Genomic DNA, 24,852 nt, shown 5'->3' on the forward strand with positions numbered 1-24,852 from the left:
GGGCCACGAGGACGGGCTCAGCCGGTCAGCCCAGGGGACAGGATCAGCTGTGCCTTCCTGAGGTTCATATCTCTCAGTTGCCTGGGTGGCTTTGGGGCAAATAGCCATCAGTGTTCTCCTTGTTCCACCTTTTATTTGCTGCAGCCATCGTGTCTGGACCAGGGGTGTCCTCTCCACATGTTTTGTGCAGATCTTGGTCCCCATCCAGATGCTCCTGACCCTGCCAGAGACCTCTCAAATGAGCAGGGTTTGAGAATGCAGCTAGCTGTTGTATCTCTGTCCTTTATTTTCCATGCTATGTATTATAGGGCTGAGTGGCAGTGTAGGATGCCAGCTTCAGCAAGCTCCTGGGTGACTTTGTTATCAAAAAAAAACCCTAATGGCTCAGGAAGCTGGAATTCAGAACCCACTGTCAAAGGAACAGAGGAGGAAACCTTCCGCTCTTCTGGAAACAGCCCCGAGGGCTGCAGGAGGATGCTTTTCAGGATTGCTCCATCCCTGCCTTTGAGCCGAGACCAAAAACCCTGGGGACCGTCTGGGCCCTCTGCTTCCCCCCATTCCCGCGGGGCTGGGGAAGAGCCTGTCTCGCCCGCGCCCCACGTCTGCAAGGAGCGACCGCCGTGCCGCTGCTCCCCGATCCTCGTCGCAGACGGGGAGGTCTAGACAGCTTCCTCCGTCCCTCCTGCCCCTGCCCCGACACCTCCAACGCCAGGAGAGTCATCCTTTGTCAAGGGTGAAACGGTGCCAGGGCTGGCTCCACGGGGAGCCTCCGGGAAAGCCGGTCACCCCCGTGCTGAAGGGAGGCTCTGTCCTGCGCCGAGGCCAGGAAATGTTTTTGGTGGGTTGGGGCGGCTCACAGAGGGGCACTGTGCTCCCCAGGTGGGCTCCCCAAGCGCAGCAGGGTGGGATGAGGGCTCGGCCGCGTGTTTGCCGTGCAGAGCAGGGTTGGAGAAGGGGGAGGAAGGCGCCGGAGGCTGCGACACCCTTGCTGGTGGCGGAAGGGCGGTGCCGGGTTTCGGGGCTGAAGCCTTTGCGGTTCCAGCACAGCCCTTGGCTGGCTGCCCCTCGGAGCAGGGCTGGGGGCTCTGCGGGGGGGACCGACCCCGTGCACGTCCCCAGCCTGTGTCCTGCTGCGTGGATAGCTGCAGGGACTGGCAGCGAGGGGGGAAAGGCTCTGCAGCTGCAGAGGCAAGTTGCTCGAGGTAGCGTTTTGCCTCAGCTCGGGCGGTGGCACAGGCCTTGCGGTTTTTACCCGAGGTGGTGCTGCTCGGGACTGCCTACCCTGCCGCAGGAAGAGGTCACGGACTTCCCTTTTTGGGCAGTCCCCACACAGAGGAGAGGGGTCTGCTCTCTTGCTGCAGGCTGAAAAGCAGCTTTGTGGAAATCTGTGTCATGGGGTGTCTTGCTCCTTCCTTCCCACCCGTGCCTCCCAGGACAGATGGACCCAGCATGAGCAGGGGATGGTCGTGGGGCTGAGCTGGGCTGTGCAGCCCCACACCTCCTGCGTGAGCATGGAAGCTGAGTCCATCACCTGGGTGTATGGGAGGAAAGAAGGGGAGCAGTGCCCCAGGTTGTTGGGGTTCTCTCAGTGGCAACCCCTCTTATCTGCTCTGCACCCTCCTCCACACCCCTCCTTTATGCCAGGCTGCTCAGCTCCTCTGCACCACGAGAGCCTGGAGGCAGCTGGGGCCTCTGACTTGCTCAGGCTCTTTCTTTCTTTCTCTCTTTGTTTCCCTTTTGTTGCGTTTCTGCTGAATGTGAAAGATTTCTTCTGACTCGCTCTGCCCCCACCCTCTGCTGTTTGCCTTTTCTTCTGCTTTTCCTGGAAGCGGGTGGGCGATGCCAGGAAGGCGCTGCCCGCGCCGAGGTCTGCTGCGTGCCGTTACCCATGCCTGTTGGCTCCATCCTCGTGCCAATCCCTGCGAGCAGGCAGGGCAGGGTGGGCAGACACAAGAAAACCCTGAGAAAGCAGAGATGGAAAAGACCATGAGCTACAGCATCCCTGTGGGAGCCTTGTGCCCACTCAGCATCCCAGAGAAAGGGAAGGTGGAAAGGGCGCGCTCGCTGGCAATGTGGCAACCTGAAAAGCATTTTGCTTTAGTGTCTTGGTCTATAAACAGAGTGCATTTTACTCTGCCGTGTGCACGCTTCTTATTCACCTGATCCTTCTGCGACAGTTCAAGGCAGGAGAGCTGGTGGCCATGCAGGAGGGCAGAGTCACCACAGTACGTGGGGGGTAGCGGCAGCACAGGGCACAGGATGCTGCTGCTCCTTGCCTTCTCTCCAGCAGCAGGCAGCCAGCCATGCAAACCAAATGGAGCCCTTTCCTGCAGATTGCAGAGGAAATTGCTGAAGTAGTTCAGTTTTAAAGCAGTGTCAGCATAGGTCTGGGGGCAGAGGGATCCTGGGGACACAGAAAACCTCCTGTGCCTGCTGATGCACGGGGCGCAGTGTGAAGGGAGGTGGCTGCTGTGCTCTGGAGTAATAAAGCAATGTGCAACTGCAAAAGCCACGCCACAACAAGAGCCCCTGGTGTATTGGGGGTGAATGTGCTGTTCTCTATCCCAGCAGGACCTGGTGGCCTCCCTGCACAGCCTGGTGTGCTGCTGGGAAAAGCCTGGCTGCCCACGGGCCACTGCTGCCAGAGAAGAGCTGCCTCCAGCTTTCCCAGCTGATTTTTTTTTTTTTCCCTTTTTTTTTGTGACTAGAAGAGGCATTTCTCCAGTCCACTGTTCCAGAGGGAACAGTTCATGGGCCTTTGCCCTCTGACATGCCAATTAGATGAGTAAGGAGCTTGGCTGAGGGTGTGTCCTCTTAATCAGGCCTCAGCTGCAAACCCCAGTAAAAGTTCAGGGACGTCAGCTGTCCCACCCCGGGCAACCACACAGTGTTTGGCGAAATACCCTTCGAGATAAACTTTTCTCACTCTTTGTCATGTCATAGAAAGTTCCACGAGTTCAGACACACCCAGGGCAGAGCCTGTCCTGGGAGGAGCGTGCCAGCTCCTTGTCCTACCCACGGGGACAGCAGTGCCTCCGCAGGAGATGCCATTTGCACTTTGATCCAAAGCTGCAAAGGGCTCTGATCCATCCCCAGCATGTTTATTCTCCGGGCTGCTGTCCCCCTGCCACCTAACCCCAGGAGAGGGCTGCAGGGAACGTCCTGCCACAGTGTGGGATCTGCAGTTTTGACCTCCAAATTCCCATCTTGCTTGTTCAAAACACTCAGTGTCCCTTTGCTCAGGTGCACCGTGAGCCCCTGCATCTCTAGGAGCAATAAATTTAAGGCATTGTGTTTTCATACAAACACACACCTGCTTATCCTTCTAGGGAACACCGTGATCCCTGGACCCAATGCTCGGACTGTGGTACAGGGGTTCGGGAGGGCAGGCTCCTTCCTGTGTCTGCACACTGGGTGCCCAAATCTGTTCCTGCGCGTGCAGCTCGTGTGTCCCCGCTGAGCTGCACACCGGGCGGGTTTCTTGGCCGTGCTCTCAGAGCTGAGCTCTGCTGGGCTCTGGCTGTGTGGAAAGGCAGCCGGGCGTTGTTTTTCTTCAGTGGCAGGTGCTAACGATGAATAATATCTGCACATGCCTGTGATATGTGGTTGCAACCGCCTTTGGGCTTACAAATGCACTTCTGGGGTGTTATTTTCACCTATAAATTTGGTGCGGAGGCAGGGGGGAGAGCTGCTGCTAGCTGCTGCTTCCCCTCCGGAGCGGGTGCAGCGGGCGGGCTGAGGAAGTCCCTGGATTTCGTGCATGGAGGAAGTCATTACAAACAGGATGTTTGCCCCAGGCTGCTTGCTGGAGACCCCGCAGCTGGCGCTCAGCCCCTCTCGGCCAGCTCCTTGGCCATGGGGCTGCACACCCAGCTCCCGTTAGTTGGAAGGAGCTGCTTTTAGGGTGTCTGCACCAGGGCTGAGACCCCACGGGCCTCCAATCTGTGGCTCACAGGACTGCAGGATCACATTTGGGGCCAGGCGTGTGCTGTGTGGTGGTGCTGGGGTTCTGCAGCAAGCCCTGTCCCTGCGTCTCACCCATCGTGGGGAGAAGGATGAGGGCAGCTGAGCACGGGGCTGAGAGGCAAAGGGCAGCACCAAGATCAGCACCGCCACTTAGGGAGGCCTGATCCAGCCGTGCCTTGGAGGCACATAAAAAAAGGTGTAGTCTGCCCATGAATCAAGGAACACAAAAACAGCCCTAAGTGAAGCATTAACCCATAGCCCCAGCCCTCAGGTCCATCTCCTCATTGCACAGGCTCTTGCCAACAGCTCTTTTTTACCTTGTGCTTGTTCCTCATTGCAGCCCGAGCAGCAAGGTGCCCACCCTGGGGTGTCAGGTCCCCCCTGACTGCTGCCCTGCCTTTTCCCAGCAGGGCAAGCACCTCTGCAGCCTCCTGCAGCCCCCTGCCTGCATGCAGAGAAGGCTGCGTGCGGCTGATACCTGTGTCCCTACCTGGTTCGAAGGTAAAGCTTCTTTTGAACTGGCCCTGCTCCTAAAAGGAAGGTTTGTGTGTGTGAACTATAGGATTAGGAGCTGAATTTATTTAAATCAGGATTTCTGGGCTGAAACGAGCCCGTTAGGTTTTTTTGGATGTTCAGACTATCTAGCCACACCCGTAATTATTCTTTGGCATCTCTGCCCTTGTTGAAAATGCGTATTTTTAAATTTCCCATATTTTCCATATTCCCAGTGCCTGGCTTGCAGCCCGCTGTGCCTGCACAAACTCATGCTGTTTCAGAGGTACTGATTTCCCTAATATTCTCATCGCCAGACTGTGAACCAGAACGAAGCTCAACGGAGATGAAATGCAGCCCACGCGGATCCAGAGCGGGGCCTGGCGTGCTCAGCCCTTCCCCACAGAGAAGCTCAGCCTCCGTGTCCAGAGCCCCCCTCCCACTGTGCTGGCACCTGTGCCTTGGGGCAGGAGACCCCAGCACCCACCCTGCTGGGCTGTCACCGAGCTGTCTGCACCCTGTTTCCCCCAAAATAAGTAAAGGTGCAAGCTGGAGGATCTGCAGAAGGAGAGATTTGGGAAGCGCAAAGGATTAGCTGGGACTCACGAAGAGCTGTGAGCATTTGCAAGTACCCGAGTCACCTGGGTGCTGCGTTAGCAGCTGATTTGGACTGGGTTGCCTTAAATTTTGGGACTGCTGATATTCAAGAGCTGAGCCTGGAAGTGTGGAAGAGCTTCTCCTCAGGTCTCCTCTACTGGCTGAACTCAGGGAGGCTGCTGCTTGAACCGAGGGACTGCCCCTCAGGCAGGTGATTCCCGAGGAGCAGGAAGGGATCGCTTCCGCGGGATGAGTAAAGCTGCAGCTGTGGCTCAGAGATGAGGCAGGATAATTTGCACGGGCAGGTTTTAGGCTAGACAGGCAGTGCAGAGAGGTGATGCTTGCACTAACAGGGGATCAGGTCTGTGCTGCATTTGGGTGGGGACCCCAGCACACAGGCAGTGGCAGGAGGCAGTTCTCGCCCTTGCTGGTGACGTGCTGATGCGAGGTACAAACTCAAGCTGGAAAAAGTGCGGTAACAACATCGCCTGTTACCGTGAGGGCTCTGCTGGCTTCCTCCCTGCCAGACTTGTGCTCAGCTCTGAGTCAGTGCAGATTTGTTCTCCTGGTTTTCAAATAGCTTAAACCTATTCCCAGTTGCTTCTCTCCATCTGCCTGTTCCCCCAGCTGCTCCAAACGCTTCCCCGCTCCTGGCCTCTGGTTGTTCTTCTCGGCTTCCTCCACCAGTGCTTGTACAACGCTGCCCAACCTGCCTGCAGCTCCCCTCTCGGCATCGCCTCCCCTCTTGCTTCTGGACTGGGGCCGATTCTCGTGGCACCCTTGGAGGTGTGCTGCATCCCGGCAGGGAGCGCCGGATCCTGCTGCTGCCCCTTCTCCAGAACAAAGTCTTCCACCACAGTCCATGTCAGGAAAATACATTTCCCGTGTCCACGTGTAGGAACCGTGGGATGAAGGGCTGGGCTGTGGCTCGCCTGTTGCAGCAGGATGAGGCTATGGGAAAGAGGGAGCTCGGACCTCCTCCCCCAGATACTGGTGCAGAGCTTGGATGGAGCAGGGCTGAGTTACGTGACCTCCCCTCGAAGGGCAGTTTCGGCTCAGGGAGCCGTGCTGGTAAACATCTCCTTCGCTGCGTTCAGTCCTCGTCCTCACGGCGACCTCTGGCATTTCACCTCTCCGGTATGTCGCCCCGAGTCGCTGCCACGAGGAACAGAACAGCTTGTCGGGGCATTAGGCTGTGAAGTGTCTCTTGTCCCTCTTAACCCCGGGCTCTTTGAATTGTTTCCTTTGCTTATCTGAGCGACCCCATCTGGGGTCAGCACCGAGCTGTCCCCGAGGAAAGATCCAGCTGAATTGCACAGAGGCGGGGGACATGGGTGTGTGCTGTTGGCAAGCCTGTGCACTGGAAACGTGAGGGCTGGGGGGCTGCACCCCACATAGGGCTGTGTCCCGAGCCTCACACCAAGGGACTCAGCCCCCTGGGACCTGCATCCCGAGTGCCTAAGGGTGCCTGCAAAGAGCTGATGCTCATGAGTGCTTCATGCTGTGGTCTCTTGAAGGTGCTGGTAGCCGGGGAAAAAGTGGGGACGGGCGGGCGAACATGGGAGACTGGCAGTGCTCTGCTCGTGTCCCTGGGAGACAAACAGCAACAATCTGGCCAATGTACTCGACCTCTTTATTGACATATTTTTCCCTCAAATTGCTCAAAGTCAAGAGAGCAATGAACTACTGAGTAATGGGAGGGGAAAGCAACAAAAAAAAAAAACAAACAACAAAAAACAGACCCAAGCAGCCCTCCCCATCTCTTATTCGCCAAGCAAAATCCTGCCTGATTCCTCCTAGCCACGTCAGCTCCCAGCTATGACAGCTATCTCATCCTGTTGGCAAGGCCAACACGCGTCTCTGGAGCAGCCCTCGCTCCAAAATGCTATCAAAAAAGATGTAAACAAACGCGGAGAGCGGAGCTGGGGGCAGCTGCTCCGGATGGGCCTCCAGGTAGGGCAGCGAGGCCAGGCGGTGCCACTGGGGCTGCGGGGTGCTCTGCTCCCCGGGGTGCTGCGGGCAGCCTCTCCCAGCTGGGTGCTGTGCAGGATCAGGCTCCGGGGCTGGGGTGATGGCTGGTGCTGGGGATGTGCCCTCGGGGAGGCACGAGGAAGGCGTTGAGGTCTGCGCGGTGTGAAGGGGCAGCTTTGCCACGCGGGGAAGTGGCAAAATGAATGCTTTCGTTTCCTCGTCCCTACCCGGCGGGTTTTTGCTGGTGACACCCAGCCCTGACTGTAATTCCTCTGTCTTTGTTTTCCCAGATCATGATCGAGTTTTGCCCGGGAGGGGCGGTGGATGCCACCATGCTGGGTGAGTGCCGCGCTCCGTGCTGTCCCTGCTGCTCCCAGCCCTGTGCCCGGGTCCTGCTCCGTGTTTGGGGTGATCCCCACGAGCACCCAGCTTTGGGCGTGCTTCCAGGTTTAACCTGAAGGCAGCAGACAGCTCAGCCTCTCCAGCTACTGTTTCTCTCCCATGAGTTTGCATATTTTCTTACCTGGAGCACAAGGTGTGGCAACCCCTGGGTGTTTCCTGAGCTATTTTTGATGTCCTTTTGTGATTTAAATGCTGCTGGGATCAGCAGATCATAAAGCATGGGGGAGAAAGGAGAGTCTGACTGAAGGGGAAAGGAGGTTTTTAATATTTATTGGCTTGAGGGTGCTCGGGATCCTGTTCCCACAGCTCCCTGGGGAGGGTACTGTGGCTGAAGCTCTGAATCTGGGCACCCGTGGTGGTGATTCCCTCAGGATCCCCTTGCTGACTGCTCCGTATGGTATCGGTCATCTGGGGAAACAGCCCAAGCATCCAAACAAACTGCAGTTTGCAGTAATTCCAGGAATCTTCCCGTTTTTAACTCCTCCCTTCCACGTAGAACCGCTGGGACTAGGAGCGGGTGGGTGCGCCCCAAAGCCACCCCCGGGCCGTGGGGACACGGGGAGGTGATGGGGAGGTGATGTTCCCTCCTGGAGGGCAGCACAGCTCCCGGCTCCCACTTGTGCAAAGCCCCCGGGCCAGAGCCGTGTCTCCAGGGGTTATTCCCTTTCAGGCCTCAGATATTTCCTAAGGCTTCAATTTCTCTTTATTTCCAAGAAAACTGAAGCTGGACCCAAATTTATTGTTTTTGATCCAGCCCCTACAACGTGTGCCTCATTTAGGGAACTTCTTAGCGATGGGTTCAGATCACTGCAAGTAAAAGTGCCTGTGCTGAAGTGCTGGAGGAAGCAATGCTCCCTGGAAAACCTGAGCAGGGTGCCCTGTCCCGTGGGACACCAAAATCCCCTCGGCACTTTTCTGGAGCCATGGCAGTCGGTTCCTGGAGGACCTGGGAGGTGGGGTGGGAGAAGGGCGCTTGGGGAGCTGTGAGCTGGGCCTGGGTGAGTGCCATCACCTCCCAGGAGAGGGGCAGCGTGAGCTGGGGGCTGCATTAACTGAGTTACCACAAGGTTACCCACCTGCTGGGCCCATCCATCAGCCCCCACCCCAGCTCAGGTGGCTGGAGTCAGCTGAGGCTTGTTCTGGTTTTGGCACGCTCTGCAGCACATTTGGCCACCAGACAGGGTGTACATGCCCTGCCAAGGGCTCGCAGAGGGAGGGAGGAGGGCTCGGCCGATGCTCACCATCTGGAGGTTTGCTGGGTGGCGGAGCCGTTGCTTTGGAAATTGGCCTCAGGTGGTGAAGGTGGCCGGGCAGAGCTCAGCAGGACATTTGTGCCAGTGGTTGTGTGTCCCCATGAGCTCCAGAAACAGAGAGGGACACAGGGGGATGTGTCCCCAAACTTGTTTGGACCCCACCATGCTGCAGCCCCCCATGGGCTCGCTTGCCTCCCATCCCCACCATCCGCTGCTCCTGGACCGGGCGGCTTGGCCGCGCATCCCTGGGAGGGAGCCGTGCACCAGCAGCTCCAAGCTGCCAGCGCTGGCTTTGAGAATAAATTACCCTAATGAGCTGATTTGCATTGGTCTCCCGCTGCTTTGACACACGGACAGCAGTTTTTAAACGGTCTGCTGGCTAGCCCATGCCCTGCTGCTGCTCAGGTGGAGCCCAGCCCAGCTCCCCGTCCCATTTAACCCCCCTGCCTCTCCCAACAGAGCTGGACCGGGGCCTGACCGAGCCCCAGATCCAAGTGATTTGCCGCCAGATGCTGGAAGCCCTCCACTACCTCCACAGCAAGAAGATCATCCACCGGGACCTGAAGGCAGGCAACGTGCTCCTCACCCAGGACGGGGACATCAAGCTGGGTGAGCGCAGGGGCGGCGCGGGCACTCGCTCGGCGAGCTGCTATTGGGGATGGTGCTGCTTTTGGGGCATTTCATGCCAAGGTGATGACAGCCACGGGAGGCTGCTGTGCATGCCATATTTCAGTGATTGGCTGTGCCCAGATGTGGCTGGGATTGAGGGATGCTCTCTGCAGGGCTGGGACTGTGCATGGGTTTCACAGCCCTGCCTCTTGTCTGCTGAGCTTGGGCAGGAAAGGATGGGGAAAAACTTTTTGTTATGTGGGGGGCTGAATCCACCATCAGGCTGTGCTCAGCTGGGGAGATCTCTTAATAGCTGCTGCAAATAGGAATGTGATGTTGATTTCTGTAACCCAGCAGGGGTTAAAGGCAGTTGGGAAGGAAATGGTCGGGAAGAGTGGAAGCTCTGCTGCCTGGTCCTGAGCAGGCAGTCGGGGTCAGCTTTCAAACATGCTGCCCCACAGATGGGCTGGTGGGAGAGCAGATGGCAAAGGGGCCATCTGTGTCTCCCTCTTTGGGTGTCCCAGCCCACGTGTACCCCACGTGCTGGCATCAGGAAATCGCTGCGGTGAATGTCCCCAAACACAGCTGAGCGCAGCGCCGTGGTGCAGGGGCTCTGCGCTAAACCACGGGAGAGAGGAAACACCCCCCAGCCCCAGTCTTGATGGGCTTTTTCTTTCATGAATTTGTTTAATCACGTTTTGAACTTGATTTTTATGTGTTTTGGCCTGCCGAGCATCCTGTGAAGGGTGCCAGTTGGCAGGGCCAGGAGCTGGAAGAATTCGTCTTATCTCCAGAGCAGGTCTGGTGGTGACAGGGCGAGTTGTGCCAAAGGGTGGCCTTGCCAGCTCGCTACGGGTCTGAGCTCAGCTCGTGTCCAGCAAGCTGCTGGGGGGTGAGACGGCAGCTTTGTCTTTGGGGTATGGTCAGAAAGGTGTGAATCCCTTTTAGAACCTGCCAAGGGGGTGAAAGCAGCTGTGGGTGTTCATGGGATGTGGCTGTGGGTGCTGATGGAGACCCAGGGGTGGCCTGTACAGCAGGAACCCAAGCACTGTCCTCCTGGGATGCTGGAGACCTTCCTGGGGTCTGTGCTCTGCAATAAAAAATGCTCTGCTGGGTTGAATCAACAGGGACCCACAGTCAGGGAAGCCCTGGGCCCAGGGTGTGGATGGACAGCAGCTTCTCTGAAGGTCACCAGGGCTGTTGTGGAGAGAAAACCAACGTGGGTTGGGCTTGGTACCCTCCTTAGATCTTAATGGGTTGGGTTGGCTTCAGCAGCTGTCTGTAGGAGGACAGAGTCAGGGAACGGCATCACACAGTACAGGGTTGAAGGGGAGGCAAAGACTATAACTGTGCTTTGTTTTTTCGGGTGTAAAATGAGACTTTTTGCTATGAAATAGTAGTGCCGAGAGAAATTTGTCATGGAGCTGCTTTTGTTTGTGGAAAAGGTCTCAACTTCCCTGTAAATACATAGGGTTTGGGTTACAGCAGGGGTGACTTGTTATGGCCTTGTCATATCGTGCATGGGAGGGAGAGGTCCCTCATGGCTGCGTACCCAAAAGCAAATTGAATTTCTGATGCTCGGCTTAGAGGAAACAGCACGTTGTATCATGTTCTTTCTTTAAATGTGTGTTTGCTTTTAAATCTGCATTTCAGCCAAGTGTGCTAATTCAGAAGGGCCTTTCAGTTTTCCTACAGCATCTAATGTTACTGCTCTTTGCAGCTGACTTTGGAGTGTCTGCCAAAAACATGAAAACCTTGCAGAAGCGAGACTCCTTCATCGGGACCCCTTACTGGTGAGTGACCTGATGGGTAAGCAATGCCGTGTTCATGAGGAGCCGTGTGATGGCTTCACTTCTGGAAATCAGGCACACTCAGAAACGTGGAGCTGGTGATGTCTGGGACGTGTTTGTCCGTATTGCCTTTACCAAGCATGGGCGGGAGGATTTTTTAACAAGGAACCTGGGCCAGCGTTGGCATGTGGAAGGTTTTCCTTTGCCTGAAGGGAGCCGTGAGGAGCACCGGTGGCATGGGAGCACTGCACAGCATCAGTGCCCCGAGGTGCTGCCGTGCTCCAGGCTCAGAGGAGCAAGGGACGCACATGTGCTCGCGTGTGTGCTCTGGCTGCTCCCCTCTGCCTGGGTGGTGGAGAGTGCTTTGAAGCAGCTCCAAGCACATGAGCACGACGCCTCACTCCAGAAATGCAACCTCTAAATCACCCGACTCGCTGAAGGAACGGGGTCGGCGAGTATTAATTTATTGTCTGAAGCAACATCCGTGCCAGATGTCAATGGCCTGAAGGTTTTCATGGGCTGCTCTGGCTGTCTCGGCTGGTCTGCAGAAGAGGGAGGAGGTTGGACCATGACCTTTAGAAAAGATGCTGCTACTTCCTAAACCCAGAGCTAGGAGGAAAGGCCTTTTTTTTTTTTTTGTGCAATGTTGCAGATTTCAAGCACTTTTAATCTCTGCTGAGAGGCTCGTGTGCATGGCAGCAGCTGTAGCATCATCTCTGCTCTTTGCTGTGCTCCTTGCAGGATGGCCCCAGAGGTGGTGATGTGTGAGACGATGAAGGACACGCCGTACGACTACAAAGCGGACATCTGGTCCCTGGGAATTACGCTGATCGAAATGGCCCAGATCGAGCCGCCCCATCATGAGCTCAACCCCATGCGAGTCCTGCTGAAGATTGCCAAGTCCGACCCTCCCACGCTCAGCTGCCCTTCCAAATGGTGAGGGGGGGCCCTGCCTGGCAGCTCCTGGGAGGGGGCACCCTGGGATTTGTGATGCACACTGCAGTGCACAAAGCCTGGAGCACACATCCTCCAACTTGTGCAGTATTTCAAGAGAGAAAAAATCATCTTTTATCACCGTGCTGTTTAATTTGAGAGCTTAGCGTGGGATTTGGGGTCCAGCTGTGTGCTAGGGGCTCCGGGCGTTGTTGTTTGAGGGAAGCTGCTCGGTGTGGGGTGCGATGGAGCAGGCACTGTGGGGCTGTGACCATGCTGCAAGTGCCAGGGCAGCATGGAGGAAGCCCCGGTAGCCCTGCTGGATGAAGCAGGAGGGATTTTCTCATTAGTTTCAAAATGTCCCATTCTTACATGAAAGGCAAATTTTCCTGTAAACCTGGAGGTGGCCAAGAACTCCAGAATTCCTTTCCTGGAGTTTGGAAACCTTCTGCATTTAGAAAGAATCCTAAATAATAATAATAAAAAATCCAATCTATTAATTTGATTTCCTATTGTGACTAAACCTGCTGCATGATAGCCTGCAGCAAGTTGCTGGGAGAGCAGTGGGGCCACAAGCACAGTTCCAGGGTTCAGGTGGCAGGCAGGAGTCCTAGAGCATCGAGCCCTCTGCTCCATGTAGGAGTGCTTCCTCTGGGGCTGCTCAGAAGCCAGAACTGGATCTCAGACGCACCCTGTGTCTGGGAGCTGCTCTCTGCAAGCTGGTGGTGCCCTCCTATGGGGTTTCTCATCTTTCATGGCCATCCCACCCCACTGGGGCTGAGGGAATGGGTGCTGGAGCATCCTTGTCCCCAAGCTCCACCTGAGAAACCAAGTGTTGGTGCCCTCTCCCAATCTCTCTGCCCCAATTGTGGGCACAGTGGCCAGTGCTCAGTCCTGGTGTGTCTTGTTGCCATCATGGGTAAAGGAAAATCTAATTCCTTGCTTGGCCAGATTGATGATTCTCTTACAAATAATCAGAATAATTGAGCACTGCTCTTCCCATGCTGGGAGCGAAATGGGGATCATGGTCAGATGCGAACAGGAACAAAACCTCCATGAGATTGAGCAGACCCTGAGGCATTTGAGGCATTTCCCTCTTCTGAGCTTCTCGCAATGACTGTGTTTGAAGGTCCCTGGAGTTCAGAGACTTCCTGAAGACAGCACTGGACAAGAACCCGGAGACCCGGCCCAGCGCAGCCCAGCTGCTGGAGGTAGGGAGCTGCACCGGCCCCGGGGTGGGTCTGCACTGGTACCTGTGTCTTTGTGAGTCCCTGTGTTTGTACATCCTTATTCTTTTCTTCTTCTACTATTTTTTTTTTTTAAACTTAAAATAAAAAAGGTGTTCATGGCCCTAGACTGGCTGAAGATAAATTTGCTCATTTTCAGAAAGTTCATAGTACTTAGCCACTAAAATGCTCCAGATGGAGCGGTGATGTTTTTCCCATTGGAGCAAATTGCAGAGCTCCTATTGATGCCAGCTGGAGAAGATGTGGCTCCCATTTCCTAAAAATGCCCGTGTGGCAGTCAGCTTGCTTTATATCTGATCATACCAAATTTTAATCCAAGCCTTTTCCTCCAGTCCCCTTCCAAAACAACAACGAAACCCCACAAGATGCTTTTTTTTTGGCACTGATTGCAAGTGCTCTGTCTGCATCATGGGCATGTTTGCTGCGTCCTTCCCATGCTGCACATCCCAACCAAATTGCAGGTGCTCAGCTTGGTGTGTGCTGGGGGCTCTGTCCCCACACACACAGGGGGCTCTGTGGAGGTGGGTGGGAGAGGAGCAGCTCCACTGGTCACGGGTGGGCACGTCTTTACCCAGCTCAACAGGAGGAAGGGCACGGTGCGCTCTGGAAACCACAGGGACTCCCCAGCCTCTTGCCGAAGCTCAGCACAAACACGCCACTGTTTGCTGAGCGATCTGAGCCCAATTTCAATTAAATCTTCCCCCGCCCTGTGTTTGCATTCAAGCTTCCCACTGCTGCCCTGCTCTGCCCCAGCGATGCCCCGTGGGCTCGGACCTGCATCGGGGCTCAGCCTGCCCGTGGCAGGGGAGGGCATTGCCTCTGCAGCGAGAGCCCCTTGTTTAAATGCAGCTGGTGCATTTAGGGGGGAGATGTTAAAGCAGCTTTGCAGAGCATCGTGCTTTGAACATGTTTGCAGAGCTGACACTTAACCTCAGCATCATTTCCTCTCTCGTACAAAGCTGTAAATCCATTTAGGGGGTTAAGCCTCGTGATGCCGGTGAGAACCAGGTCCTTAGGTCTGCACAGTTGTTTAAAAGCAAGGAGTGATCCTTGCCGTCGCTCTGTTTGCTGTCTGCTTCACACCGGCGTTTTGTGCTTGGCTTTTCAGCATCCCTTCGTGAGCAAGGTGACCAGCAACCGAGCCCTGCGCGAGCTGGTGGCCGAGGCGAAGGCCGAGGTGATGGAGGAGATTGAGGACAGCCGGGATGAAGCAGAGGACGACGACTCCTCAGAGTCCGCCTCGGTGAGCGCTGCCCTGCCAGCCCTGCGCCAGGCTTTGCACAGAGTGGGGCTGCACTGGGGGAAAAGGCCCCCAGCCTGGCTCCCAGAGTCTGCTTTATGGCTACTTCCCCCAGACACCCATGGGAGAAGGCTGCTGCTTTTTCGGGCCCCTCTGGTGGACGGGAAAGCAGTTTCTTGGCCAGGGAGAGGCCGTGCTTCGGTGGCTGCCAAGGGCACAGGGAAACAATGGTGCTGGCAGGCGGCCCGGCTGCCTGCTCGCAGGAGGGGTGTGCCCAGAGCTGCTGCTGAGGCCAAGGCTGGGTTACGTGCGAAGGATGGAGAGCCTGGGTTTTCACTGAGCTGCCTTTCTCCTCCACCCCTCCTGCCAGGCAGTGCTGTCTGCACGGGGCTTGGGGTGGCCGGTGAGTGCGCTGAGCACCCCTGGCTCCGGTTTGTGTCCCGCTGCTGTGGTGTGGGTGGGAGGGTGACAGGTTGCTGGTTTCTTGAAAGAGGTCATCCTTGAAAAGGGAAGCGAGAAATCCTGACTTAAAACAGGGTCTGAAGTTGATCTGGTGGGCCGGGAACAAAAGGGCTGTGCATGGGCAGGGCTCTGAACGTGCTGGCATGGGCGAACTCAGGGGATGGAGCCCAGGCTTCCTAACCCTAGGAGCAGTTAGTTAGCCACCCCCTTCCCAGTCAAAAAAACAATGACTGGATCTAAATAAAACTAAAAGATGTGTCTGTGCAGAACAGGACCTGGTGCAGACCGGGTGGCATGTGGCACTGCAGTGCAGGCACCACCAGCCCCAGGAGGGAGCCGGGCAGTCCTGCCTCTGAGCCAGGATCCTGGAAAGGGCACGGTGTGTGGCTGCCCAGGTAGTTTTGCTGCAGGTGTCCTGAACCCCCTGGTCTGTGGCAAAGGACGGTGGTGAATCCACGGTCATGTGAAAAAGGGGTCCAGTATGCAAACTCCTAGGCTGCCTCTTAAGTGCTTGCATTTCCCAGAGCTCCTCTGCTGTTCTCTTTCCTTCCAGACAGTGTCCAGAGCACTTTGGACTGGAGAAAGACATCAGTATCCCAGGGCAAATGTCCTAACAGGGAAGATTTCTTCCCAGTATCTCTTTACCCGTGGGTGGGTTTGCTCTGAAGCGCAGTGACTTACAGCTCCTGCAGTTGTGTTAAAGGGGTGGTGCAAAACCCAACATCTTCCCTTCGTTGTCTTTGCAGCCACCTGGAAAGCACAAGAGGGATCCCTCTGAAGTGAGCCAGCTGAGCTTTGATGGGGAGAAGCCTCCAGACTCTTCCTCGCCCAAGACAGTTAACGGCCCCGTGGGGACTGGCAAGGAGACAGCAAATGGACAGGGTGGCAAAGCCCCAGATGAAGGGCTAAGCAGTGACAATGACAAACTGGCGAACAATCACCCCACAAAAGCCCTTGTCAGTTCTGCTCCCTCTGGCCCAGAGGATGGGAAAGCCACCTCAGGCAAACCAGACATCATCTCGCAGCCTGGACAGCTGGGAAATTCAACGGAGGGGGACAAGAAGCCCAAGTCTGGCAGCAGGGAGCGGAGCAGCATCGCGGACCGGCCGGAGAGCAGCCACCTGGAGAACTTCACGGAGGAGAAACTCACCAACGGGAGCTTGGATTCCTCAGCTCCGTTCCCTGGCAGCCGGTCCAAAGGGGACTCAGATTCTGGCAGCACTTCGGCCTCAGAAAGCATGGACCTCACCATCTCCCTGTCCGCCGACCTGTCCCTCAACAGAGAGAGCGGTTCCATCTCCCTGAAGGTGAGACTGGTGGGCAGGGGGGGTAGAGAAGAAAGGGCAGCAAGCCCATGATACATGCTGAGTGTTCTTTTTAGCCGGTCTCTGAAATTCAGATCTTTTCCTTGAGAGGCTGAGCACATGCATGCATCAGCCATAGTCCAGTAAACTCCTCCCTGAGAAAGCAGAATGCTTTTCTGGAAGGTTTTTACTCTAGATATTTAGATTTTGACTCTTTGACTGCAGGAGGAGAAAGCGAGTTGCCCCTAGTCTGCCATGTGCCTGGATTGGGAGCGGGTACAGTAGGAGAGCACAGAGGCTGGATGACAGCAGAGGGTCCAGGAACCTCGCCTTTAACCCCTGAGCACGGTGCTAAAGGTGCCCCAGGTGCCCCGTGGTGCAGAGTGCTGTTCGGTGGGGTAGCCTCGTGGAGATGGTCAGTGAAAGGCTTGTGGCCGTGCTGGGTTAAGCTGTGCCATGGGTGCATGGTGGCATGTCTTGAAAGGGAGGAGAAGCTCTCGGTGGAGCTGCTACATGTCCTTTTCTGTCCCAGGCCACAGAAATCTAATGGAAGTCCAGTGCTTGGTGGCTACTTGTATGTCCTGGAGAAATCTGAAGGAGCCGTGCCACATGCCTGACTTCTGTGGTCATACACAGTATAAGCAAGCCCAAGTATGAAACCCAAAATGCCACTTCCTAAACTTTATATGTTGCCCATCATTCCCTGCTCTTTCCTAGAACATCTGACCCAAGGAGAAAGCTTATTTGGTTGGGCTGGTGCCTTTCTCGGCTTTTGCAACCTGCTGTACATCTGGCCTGGTTTGTGTCAGCAGCGATTTGCGTGAAGACCTCCCAGGCTTTTTGGCTTTTGCAAAGGCTTTCTGGAGGCTGGGAATGCTTGTGAGCCAGAGCCAGCAAGGTCAGCATGGCTTAGGGGAAGAGGCAAAATAATTCGAATGATATTTGCTGATCTTCAGGAGAAGAAATGTAGGCAACTTGAGGGGGCAGAGCATGTGTTGCAATTGCCTGCATGAGTGAAGGCTTCCCGGCACAGAAATGTGCCCAGATACCATTCTTGGCAAAGCTGACCTCCCCTTCTCCCTCCTGCTGTGAGCACGAGAGTTGGCATCCCCTGCAGAGCCCACACTCAAGGTGGATCTGCTAACAAGAGAGGTGTGACACTCTTGCATAGCCGTTCACCTCTCCACAATGCCTTCCCTGTGCCACCCAGTCTCCTCGAGGCCAGCCGCAGGTATACGTGGTGCCACACGTGTAGTTGCTCTCCCCAGTCAGCGCCCTACAAGGGGAAAGGAATTGTTTGTTTGTTTTTTTTAAAGGGAGTAAATCTCAGAGATGGTCGTGTTAGATGACAGTTTGATTTGCCCCACTGAGAGGTGATGCTCAGAACAGACTAAATCACATCTCCAAGCGAGGCTTTCAGCAGAGCTGTTCTCCAGGGGTGATGCCGCTGGAGGGCCCTGGGTGCCCTGGTGGTGGCTCTGCTTTGCTGGATTTGTAATGAAAATGAGCTGTTAGTGTGGAGAGTACGGGCTGTGCTGCTCCCTCCTCACCTGGCAGCAGTTTCAGTGCTCTTCATTCCTCTTGAGCTTGTCTGTTCCTCTTCCTCCCAGCTGCTGGGGACTGCCCCAGGCTGGGATGTTTTGTGATTTCCAGGGGCTGCTGTTTACAGTTGAAGGAAATAGCTGTGCTTATTTATTTACTTGGGGTGAAGGAGGGTTCTCCTGCTGCCTCCTCTGGCTTGTCCACACAGATTATCCCCAGGCTTAGCTTTATGGATGTAAACTCCCCTGCTCTGCCCCTGCTAGTGCTTCTGGTGATGTTGGGTTACGTGCACAGGGTACCTGGCAGGTTGCAGCCAGAGAAGGGACAACAAAGAGTTAAACCAAATCTGGTTGTGAACATTAACTGTTGCATGCCTTTTATCACAGGCTAAACTGCAAAGTTAATATCACACTTATTACCAGGTCCATTTTCCAGTTGTTTATAATTTAGTCAAAAAGAAAACAAAAATTCCACCAGAAAGTATTCAGATCTTGTTTTAGAAAAATTAAGGATAAAAATCTACAGGTGAGTCTGTGAGGCTGCAGATGGCAAAGAAAGCAGTCAAAAATGGGATGCAGATAGAAGGAGAGAGATAGGGCTTTAAAAAGGTAAAGCAAACTTTCTCAGATCAAACTGTTTGTGGGAGGAGATCCTCATTTTGAGTACATAGCTTGAATTTTTGCCCGGGTGGGCACTGCTTGGACCTGCTAAATGTTGGCATTTTCTCACCCTGGAAATGCCGGGTTTTAGCCAGCTGTTTTAATTCAGTTTCCAGGCAGTAAGAGTCTTAGTGACTTAAACTGAGCCCATGCAAACCTTTTTGCACCAGTTCCTCTGTATTGGTTTAACCGCTAACGTACTGGTACATCGTTAGATAGTGGGCAAGTCGTGTGGCCTCGGTGTTTCCCTGGCTCCTTGTCCTGGCTCAGTTGGGATAGAGTTAATTTTCTTGGTGGTAGCTCATAGGGTGCTAAGTTATGGATTTGTAATGAAAATAGCACTGATAACATCCCCATGTTTTCAGTTGTTGCTGAGCAGTGCTCTCACGGAGCCAAGGACTTTTCAGCTTCTCGTATCACCCTGCCGGCAAGGAGCCTGGGGGTGCACCAGGAGCTGGGAGGGGACAGAGCCAAGACAGCTGACCCAGACTGGCCAAAGGGATGTCCCATAACATATAGGATGCCATGCTCAGAGATAAGGCTGTGGGGAGCTAGCAGGGGGGCTGCCATGGCTCATGGACAGGCTGGGTGTCGGTCGGCTGGTGGTGAGCAATCGCGTTATTCATCACTTGTTTTTTCCTTCAGTTGTGGGGGTTTTGTTTGGTTCTTCTTTTTTTTTCCCCATTTCTTATTTAACCGTCTTTATCTCAAACCACTCATTTTCTAACTTCTGCCCTTCTGATTCTCTTCCCCGCTTCCAGCTGGGGGTGTGTGTGAACAAGCAGCCATGTGGTGCTGGGTTGCTCGCTGGGGTTAAGCCACAGCACTCCTCCATTTGCTGGGAGCTCTCTGGGGGCTTGCTTTGGCCACTGCAGGCTCGTGGGAAACTCTTGTGCCGTGCTCTCTATCTGTAATGGCCATCAGCATAAGAATGAGAGGATCTGGGGGAGTCTTAGCCCATTCTACCCCTGCGCATTCCGTGTAGGACTGTGTGATTCAAGTCCTTCGCGCCCCTATTATTTTTGTCAAAGAAGCCACGTCCCTGGTCACAGTCCTTCAGCCAGGCTGCGGATGCAGACTGAGACAGACTTGCTCACTTTCCCCTACTCCAGTGGAAACAAGCCTGGACTGTGCTTTGGGGAGGTCGCTGTAAGGGGCTCGGAGCTGCTTGTGATTAGTGAGGTATTGTAATGAGGGCCAGAGGGACACGAGTGCAGAGATGTTGGGCTGGGCTGGCTCCTTTCCCCATGGCTGTGTCTGCAGCCGCAGCCTGATGGGGAGGCCTTGGCTGCCCTGCACCTGTGGGTCAGATGGCCCAGGGGGGTTAAAAGGAAACACTGCAAGCATCACGTGTGGATTTCTAGGAACTGCAGTTTTGCAGGGTGGAAATTTTGCAGGGTGGAAATCACACCTCACTCCATCGTGCAGCAAACAAAGTCTGCATGATTTGAACAGCACCTCCAAATCTGCTGATGATATTTGCTTTGATGTAGTTTCCTTGCTTGTATTTGCTCTTTATCAACAACAGCACCAAAATTGCTCTGAGACCTCCAGCTGTACGCCCCGAGCAGCAAGCTGGGGAGCTGCTTCATGGCCTCTTTCTTTCCTCTTTTGCCAAACTCAGGATTCCCGGATGCACAACAAGACGCTGAAACGCACCCGCAAGTTTGTGGTGGATGGAGTGGAGGTGAGCGTCACCACCTCGAAGATCATCAGCGAGGATGAGAAGAAGGATGAAGAGATGAGATTCCTCAGGCAAGTTGGCCACCAGTGTGGAAGGGAGGGCAGGGCAATGCACTGGGCAGCATTTTCTTCTCCACAAGCAAATCCAGGAGTGACCTAAAGTCCTCATGTTTCCTGCCTTGGTCCAACTTGGACAGGACAAGTGTCCAGGGTGGACATCACTTCCTTTAGTCTTCTCTTAGCAGTATTTGTGCCAGGCAGGGGGCTCGCTGTACTGTCTCAGCGGAGCTCTATTCCCATGCAGATGGCATCCCTGATAAAAGAATCCTTCTTTCTAACGGTGCTTGCTCCATCTGCAAGGAGGAAGAAGGGACGGAGAGGCTAGGGCTAGAAAGCATCAGGTCCCTGAGCAGCCTTTGGGAGAAGTGGCTGTTCTACTGGGGCTACCTAGTGGGCATGGTGAACTCTCCTGGCATCTTGTTTTGTACTTAAGAGCCTTGTTTCTGACTTTTTGGAACACGCCAAGGCATTCATTTGAAGGTGAAATTAGAAAAGAGACGATCCTATTGAGCCAACTGATTTAGTGGGGGTTGAGTTTGTTTTGAGAGAAGAAATTGTTCCAAAGTAGTTTTCCCAAGAGGGCCCCCAGAGAGTTGCACTGCAGCGTGTAGCACTAATGCACAGCAGCAGCGGGGATCCTGCACAGGAAAACTGCTGCTGCTTTTCTTTTTGAGTGGTACATCGCTGACTTCCAACTTGGTGGGGCACAAACTCTGCAAACAGGCTCAGACACAACTTCCTGACCGAGAAGAGGCTCCCTTTCGCTAGCTATGAAGCTGGGGGACTCAGTGGGAGGATTGACACAATATCTTGATAGATTGATCAGAATTTGGGAAAACTGCCCTTTCTGCCCTCTGGGTATGAGCACAATCGGATACAGAGTGTGGGAGCCAGGCCAGGGCAATGCCAGCTTGGCCTGAGCTGTGTTTTGAAGACCAGTGTGCACTAATCTGTATGATAGAAGGGATATTTTGGATCCTGACTGGAGGGCATTGCCTTGCAGCATCACTTTAGGAGCTTTGTCAAGGCTTGTTGAAGGCTCGAATGCTAACAGGCCTTAGCTGTGAAAACAGATTGCATGCCTACAGTTAATGTAATTAGCACCCTGATTCCTTGCAGTGAGCTGGTGGTGCAGAGCCCAAGAGCACATCCCTCAGTTGGCATTTACCTCCTGCCTCTGCTCAAAACAAGCAGCTGAGTGCTAAGGGATGCCCGTGCAGTTCTCCCTCACTCCTGGAGTGCTCTGGTTATTGATTCTGCCATCTCCACTCAGGCACGCAGCTCTGACCTCATCTGACCGTACTTCTCTCTCCCCTTCCCTTTTCTAACCCTCTGCAGGCGCCAGGAGCTGCGGGAGCTGCGTCTCCTTCAGAAGGAGGAGCACCGAAACCAGGCCCAGCTCAACAGCAAGCACCAGCTGCAGATGGAGCAGATGCTCAGGCGCTTTGAGCAAGAAATGACGGTATGTAGGCAGGGGAAGCTGCCGGCTGCCAGCTGGTTTGGCTTCTTTGCAGATGCCCTCCAAGCCCCATCAAAGGGCAGAGCTGTCTGGGTTGTGGCAATCCTGGGACGTCTTCTTGGGAGCAAAACAGCTGAGAAACCCCTTTGGGATCTGAGGGACAGGATGCATTTGTGGGGGACAGAGCCTTATTGGGGTGTTAGGTGCTTAGGGAGCACTGATTGCCATTGAAAGGTGTAGCAGGGAAAAAGTTGTTCAGGACTTTCCCTCTTCAGTGATCTTTTCTTGTATGTCCCTTCCCACCTACTGTGAGGAGCAGTTTGTAGTACTGTTGTGTTTAACAGAAAAAAACCTTCAAATAAGAAAGTGGTGTGGTTAGAGTGCGAGAGCAGGAAAACTGGCAAGTCTTTGAGTATAAACTGAATAAAGATAAACTGGGTTGGCTTATTTAGTTCCTCCATGGGCAGCTTACGTTGAAGTAGAATGATTTTATAGGTAAATCCTTTTAAAGCTTTCATGAGCCATGTGCTAAATACTCCTTTATTAATTCATCTAGCTTGTGCGTCTGATAACCCCATCCTCCTGCAGCAGGCTGGGAGGCATCGTTCATTCATGTGCTCTGTTATATTTCTAAAGTCTTGACATGCCACGTCTGTAAATTCCCATCTTAGCCAGTCACTTCTCATTTGTGAGACATTATTCACCATGCAGTGTGATGTGCAAAAGCTCCACATGTGCTTCTTTTACCATTTACCTGTGGCAGTCTGCAATCCAGTCCTACTGATACCAGTACTCTCTGTCCCTGCTGCTCACAGAGATATTAGCACAAGGGCGCTGTCGGAACACAGTACCCTCAAATGTGAAAATCCTTGTCTGCAGAGAAAGGAGTGTTATGCTTGAGCTCCAATGCCTGTTAATATTTGCTCAGGGCTGTGGGTCCCAGTGGGATGTTACAGATCAGGCCTTAAGCAAGGAGAAAGTGTTGAAATGCATCAGCACTAGAACAAAATCAGAAATGCTTCGTGCTCATACTAGAGCTGGCTTGTATTTCATGGGTCATTCTTTGGAAATTTCTTTCCTCTGTATTCAGTAAAAATGTTTGATTCACGCTAGGACAACCACCTCACTTACAAAATTGTATTTTTATTATTTTTTTTTAAGAAAATGAAACTCAGAGGAGACTGAGGTTGACCTCTCTTTCCTTCCCATACAGGCAAAGAAGAAGTTCTATGACACTGAACTGGAGAACCTCGAGCGGCAGCAGAAGCAGCAGATTGAGAAGATGGAACAGGATCACTCGCTGCGCCGGCGGGAGGAGGCCAAGCGCATTCGCTTAGAGCAGGAACGGGACCATGTAAAATTCATGGAGCAGCTGAAGCAGATGAAGAAGGAGGTAAATGGGGTAGGATGGAGGAATTGTGGTCTCCTGCACCTGTTTCTTCCAGGAAAGCATCAACCTTTCTCCATAGCAGATCTTGAGGGGGAAGCAGTTGGTGTTCTAGCAGGAAGCTCTTGCTTTTCTTTGGTATATTTGTTTTTTTCCTGATGTTCTGCTGTTTAGCGACATTAGGCTGGATTTTTCTTGGCCTAAATTACCTGCTGATAAATCTCCTCTCCCTCTCCAAAGGTCAAGAATGAGGTTGAAAAGATGCCACGGCAACAGCGCAAAGAGAGCATGAAGGTGAAGATGGATGACTTTGCCCAAAAAAAGCAAACCATGGTAAGGCTGAGAGAAGATTGCCACAACTCAGAGACTGGATAGGGCAGAGCAGACTGACGCATCCTTCTCCTTTGAGGGACTGGTTGTCTGTAAATTGCCACCAAATGCTTTTCAGGTTCCAGTAGGAGGAGAGCTCATGGTGCTATTGCGGTTTCCTTCCAGGAACAGGAGTTTTTGGCCAAGCAGAAGGAAGACCTGGAGCTAGCCATGAAGAACATAACTGCCCAGAACAAAAAAGAGATCTGCGACAAGGAGCGCGAGTGCCTCAACAAAAAGCAGCAGCTCATGAGAGGTGGGTGGCAAAGGCTGAAGAGGAAGAAAGCAAATGCTGTGATGATGGGCTTATCCACTGCTGGCTCTTCCCACGCAACAGATGCTGCAGCAGAGTTGCAAGCTGGCAGGATAGGATTTAGAAAAAACAGCCCTGCCAGATCCTGTCTAAATGTTTAACAATAATAATACTTAGCATCTTAATCTTCAGAGTGCTTTACAAATATGAACCAATTAGGCTTCGTAATTACAAGAATGATTCTCTGATATGGTTTACAACCAATTTCTCTTGGAAGACAGGTGATGAACAGTCACACCCCACATCTGCTGTGCTGCTCCTGTGTGTAGGGACCACTCGTGCTTGGGGTGCTGCGTGTGACCAAGCTGGGAGGCCTGGGTGGGTTTTCTCCTGACTCTTCTCCCTTCCTCAGACCGGGAGGCGTGTATCTGGGATCTTGAAGAGCATCAGCAACAGGAGAAGCACCAGCTTGTCAAGCAGCAGCTGAAGGACCAGTATTTCCTCCAGAGGCACGAGTTGCTCCGGAAGCATGAGAAGGTGAAGTGTTAGCTCCTTCCTATGCCAGTGCCAGTTGCTGCTCGTCTGGGTGCAAGGGTGTCCCTGAAAACATCCCTTTTAGGATTTAAACGAGGGTGGAGAATGGGCTAAGTGTTGAGGGACTTGGTCATAGTTAGTCCAAAGGAATCAGAATAACACTGGGGTCAGCATACTTGCTTGGGATGTATATTCTGTGCTGCCTGCATTTAACATCCAAGAAGCAGCTGTGAATTTGGGGAGCTCTTCTGGCAACTTCTCACTGTCCAGTATGACATTCAGTGGATTCCCACAGCAGTGAGTGAAGGTTGGCACACCTGATGTGTGTCTTCTGCTCTGATGCCTGATTCTGTGCCATTGCAGGAAAGGGAGCAAATGCAGCGATACAACCAGCGCATGGTAGAGCAACTGAAGGTTCGGCAACAGCAGGAGAAGGCCCGGCTGCCCAAAATCCAGCGGAGCGAAGGGAAAACACGCATGGCCATGTATAAGAAGAGCCTTCACATCCACTCCAGCGGGAGTGCATCCGAGCAGCGGGAGAAGATAAAACAGGTCAGGCCGTGCAAAGGATATCAGGGCTGAGGCTTAGCTTGGGGGTACAGTTACTTCTCTGAGGAAGGGAAGTTGGAAAGAAATGACC

At 53.8% G+C, this 24,852-nt stretch overlaps 1 protein-coding gene across 2 annotated transcripts in view; it reads left to right on the forward strand.

Moving 5' to 3' along the window:
- The window catches only part of STK10 (serine/threonine kinase 10), a 47,693-nt gene that overhangs the window by 19,353 nt on the left and 3,488 nt on the right, over positions 1–24,852 (forward strand). The window contains exons 1-15 of one of the 2 annotated variants that reach the window (XM_084295024.1): positions 6,970–7,008; positions 7,317–7,365; positions 9,141–9,290; positions 11,011–11,083; positions 11,822–12,016; positions 13,143–13,224; positions 14,369–14,503; positions 15,709–16,269; positions 20,092–20,222; positions 21,549–21,672; positions 22,883–23,062; positions 23,297–23,389; positions 23,552–23,681; positions 24,091–24,215; positions 24,576–24,764. In XM_084295024.1, the coding sequence (XP_084151150.1) occupies positions 6,997–7,008; positions 7,317–7,365; positions 9,141–9,290; positions 11,011–11,083; positions 11,822–12,016; positions 13,143–13,224; positions 14,369–14,503; positions 15,709–16,269; positions 20,092–20,222; positions 21,549–21,672; positions 22,883–23,062; positions 23,297–23,389; positions 23,552–23,681; positions 24,091–24,215; positions 24,576–24,764 (2,229 nt within the window). In that variant the 5' untranslated portion in view covers positions 6,970–6,996. Of the gene's footprint in view, positions 1–6,969; positions 7,009–7,316; positions 7,366–9,140; positions 9,291–11,010; positions 11,084–11,821; positions 12,017–13,142; positions 13,225–14,368; positions 14,504–15,708; positions 16,270–20,091; positions 20,223–21,548; positions 21,673–22,882; positions 23,063–23,296; positions 23,390–23,551; positions 23,682–24,090; positions 24,216–24,575; positions 24,765–24,852 lie in introns of those variants that run through there. The other variant, XM_084295023.1, reaches the window with a different exon arrangement.

The sequence above is a fragment of the Netta rufina genome (genome assembly GCF_964035555.1).
Source record: "Netta rufina genome assembly, chromosome: 14".
In the NCBI taxonomy this organism is placed as follows: domain Eukaryota; kingdom Metazoa; phylum Chordata; class Aves; order Anseriformes; family Anatidae; genus Netta; species Netta rufina.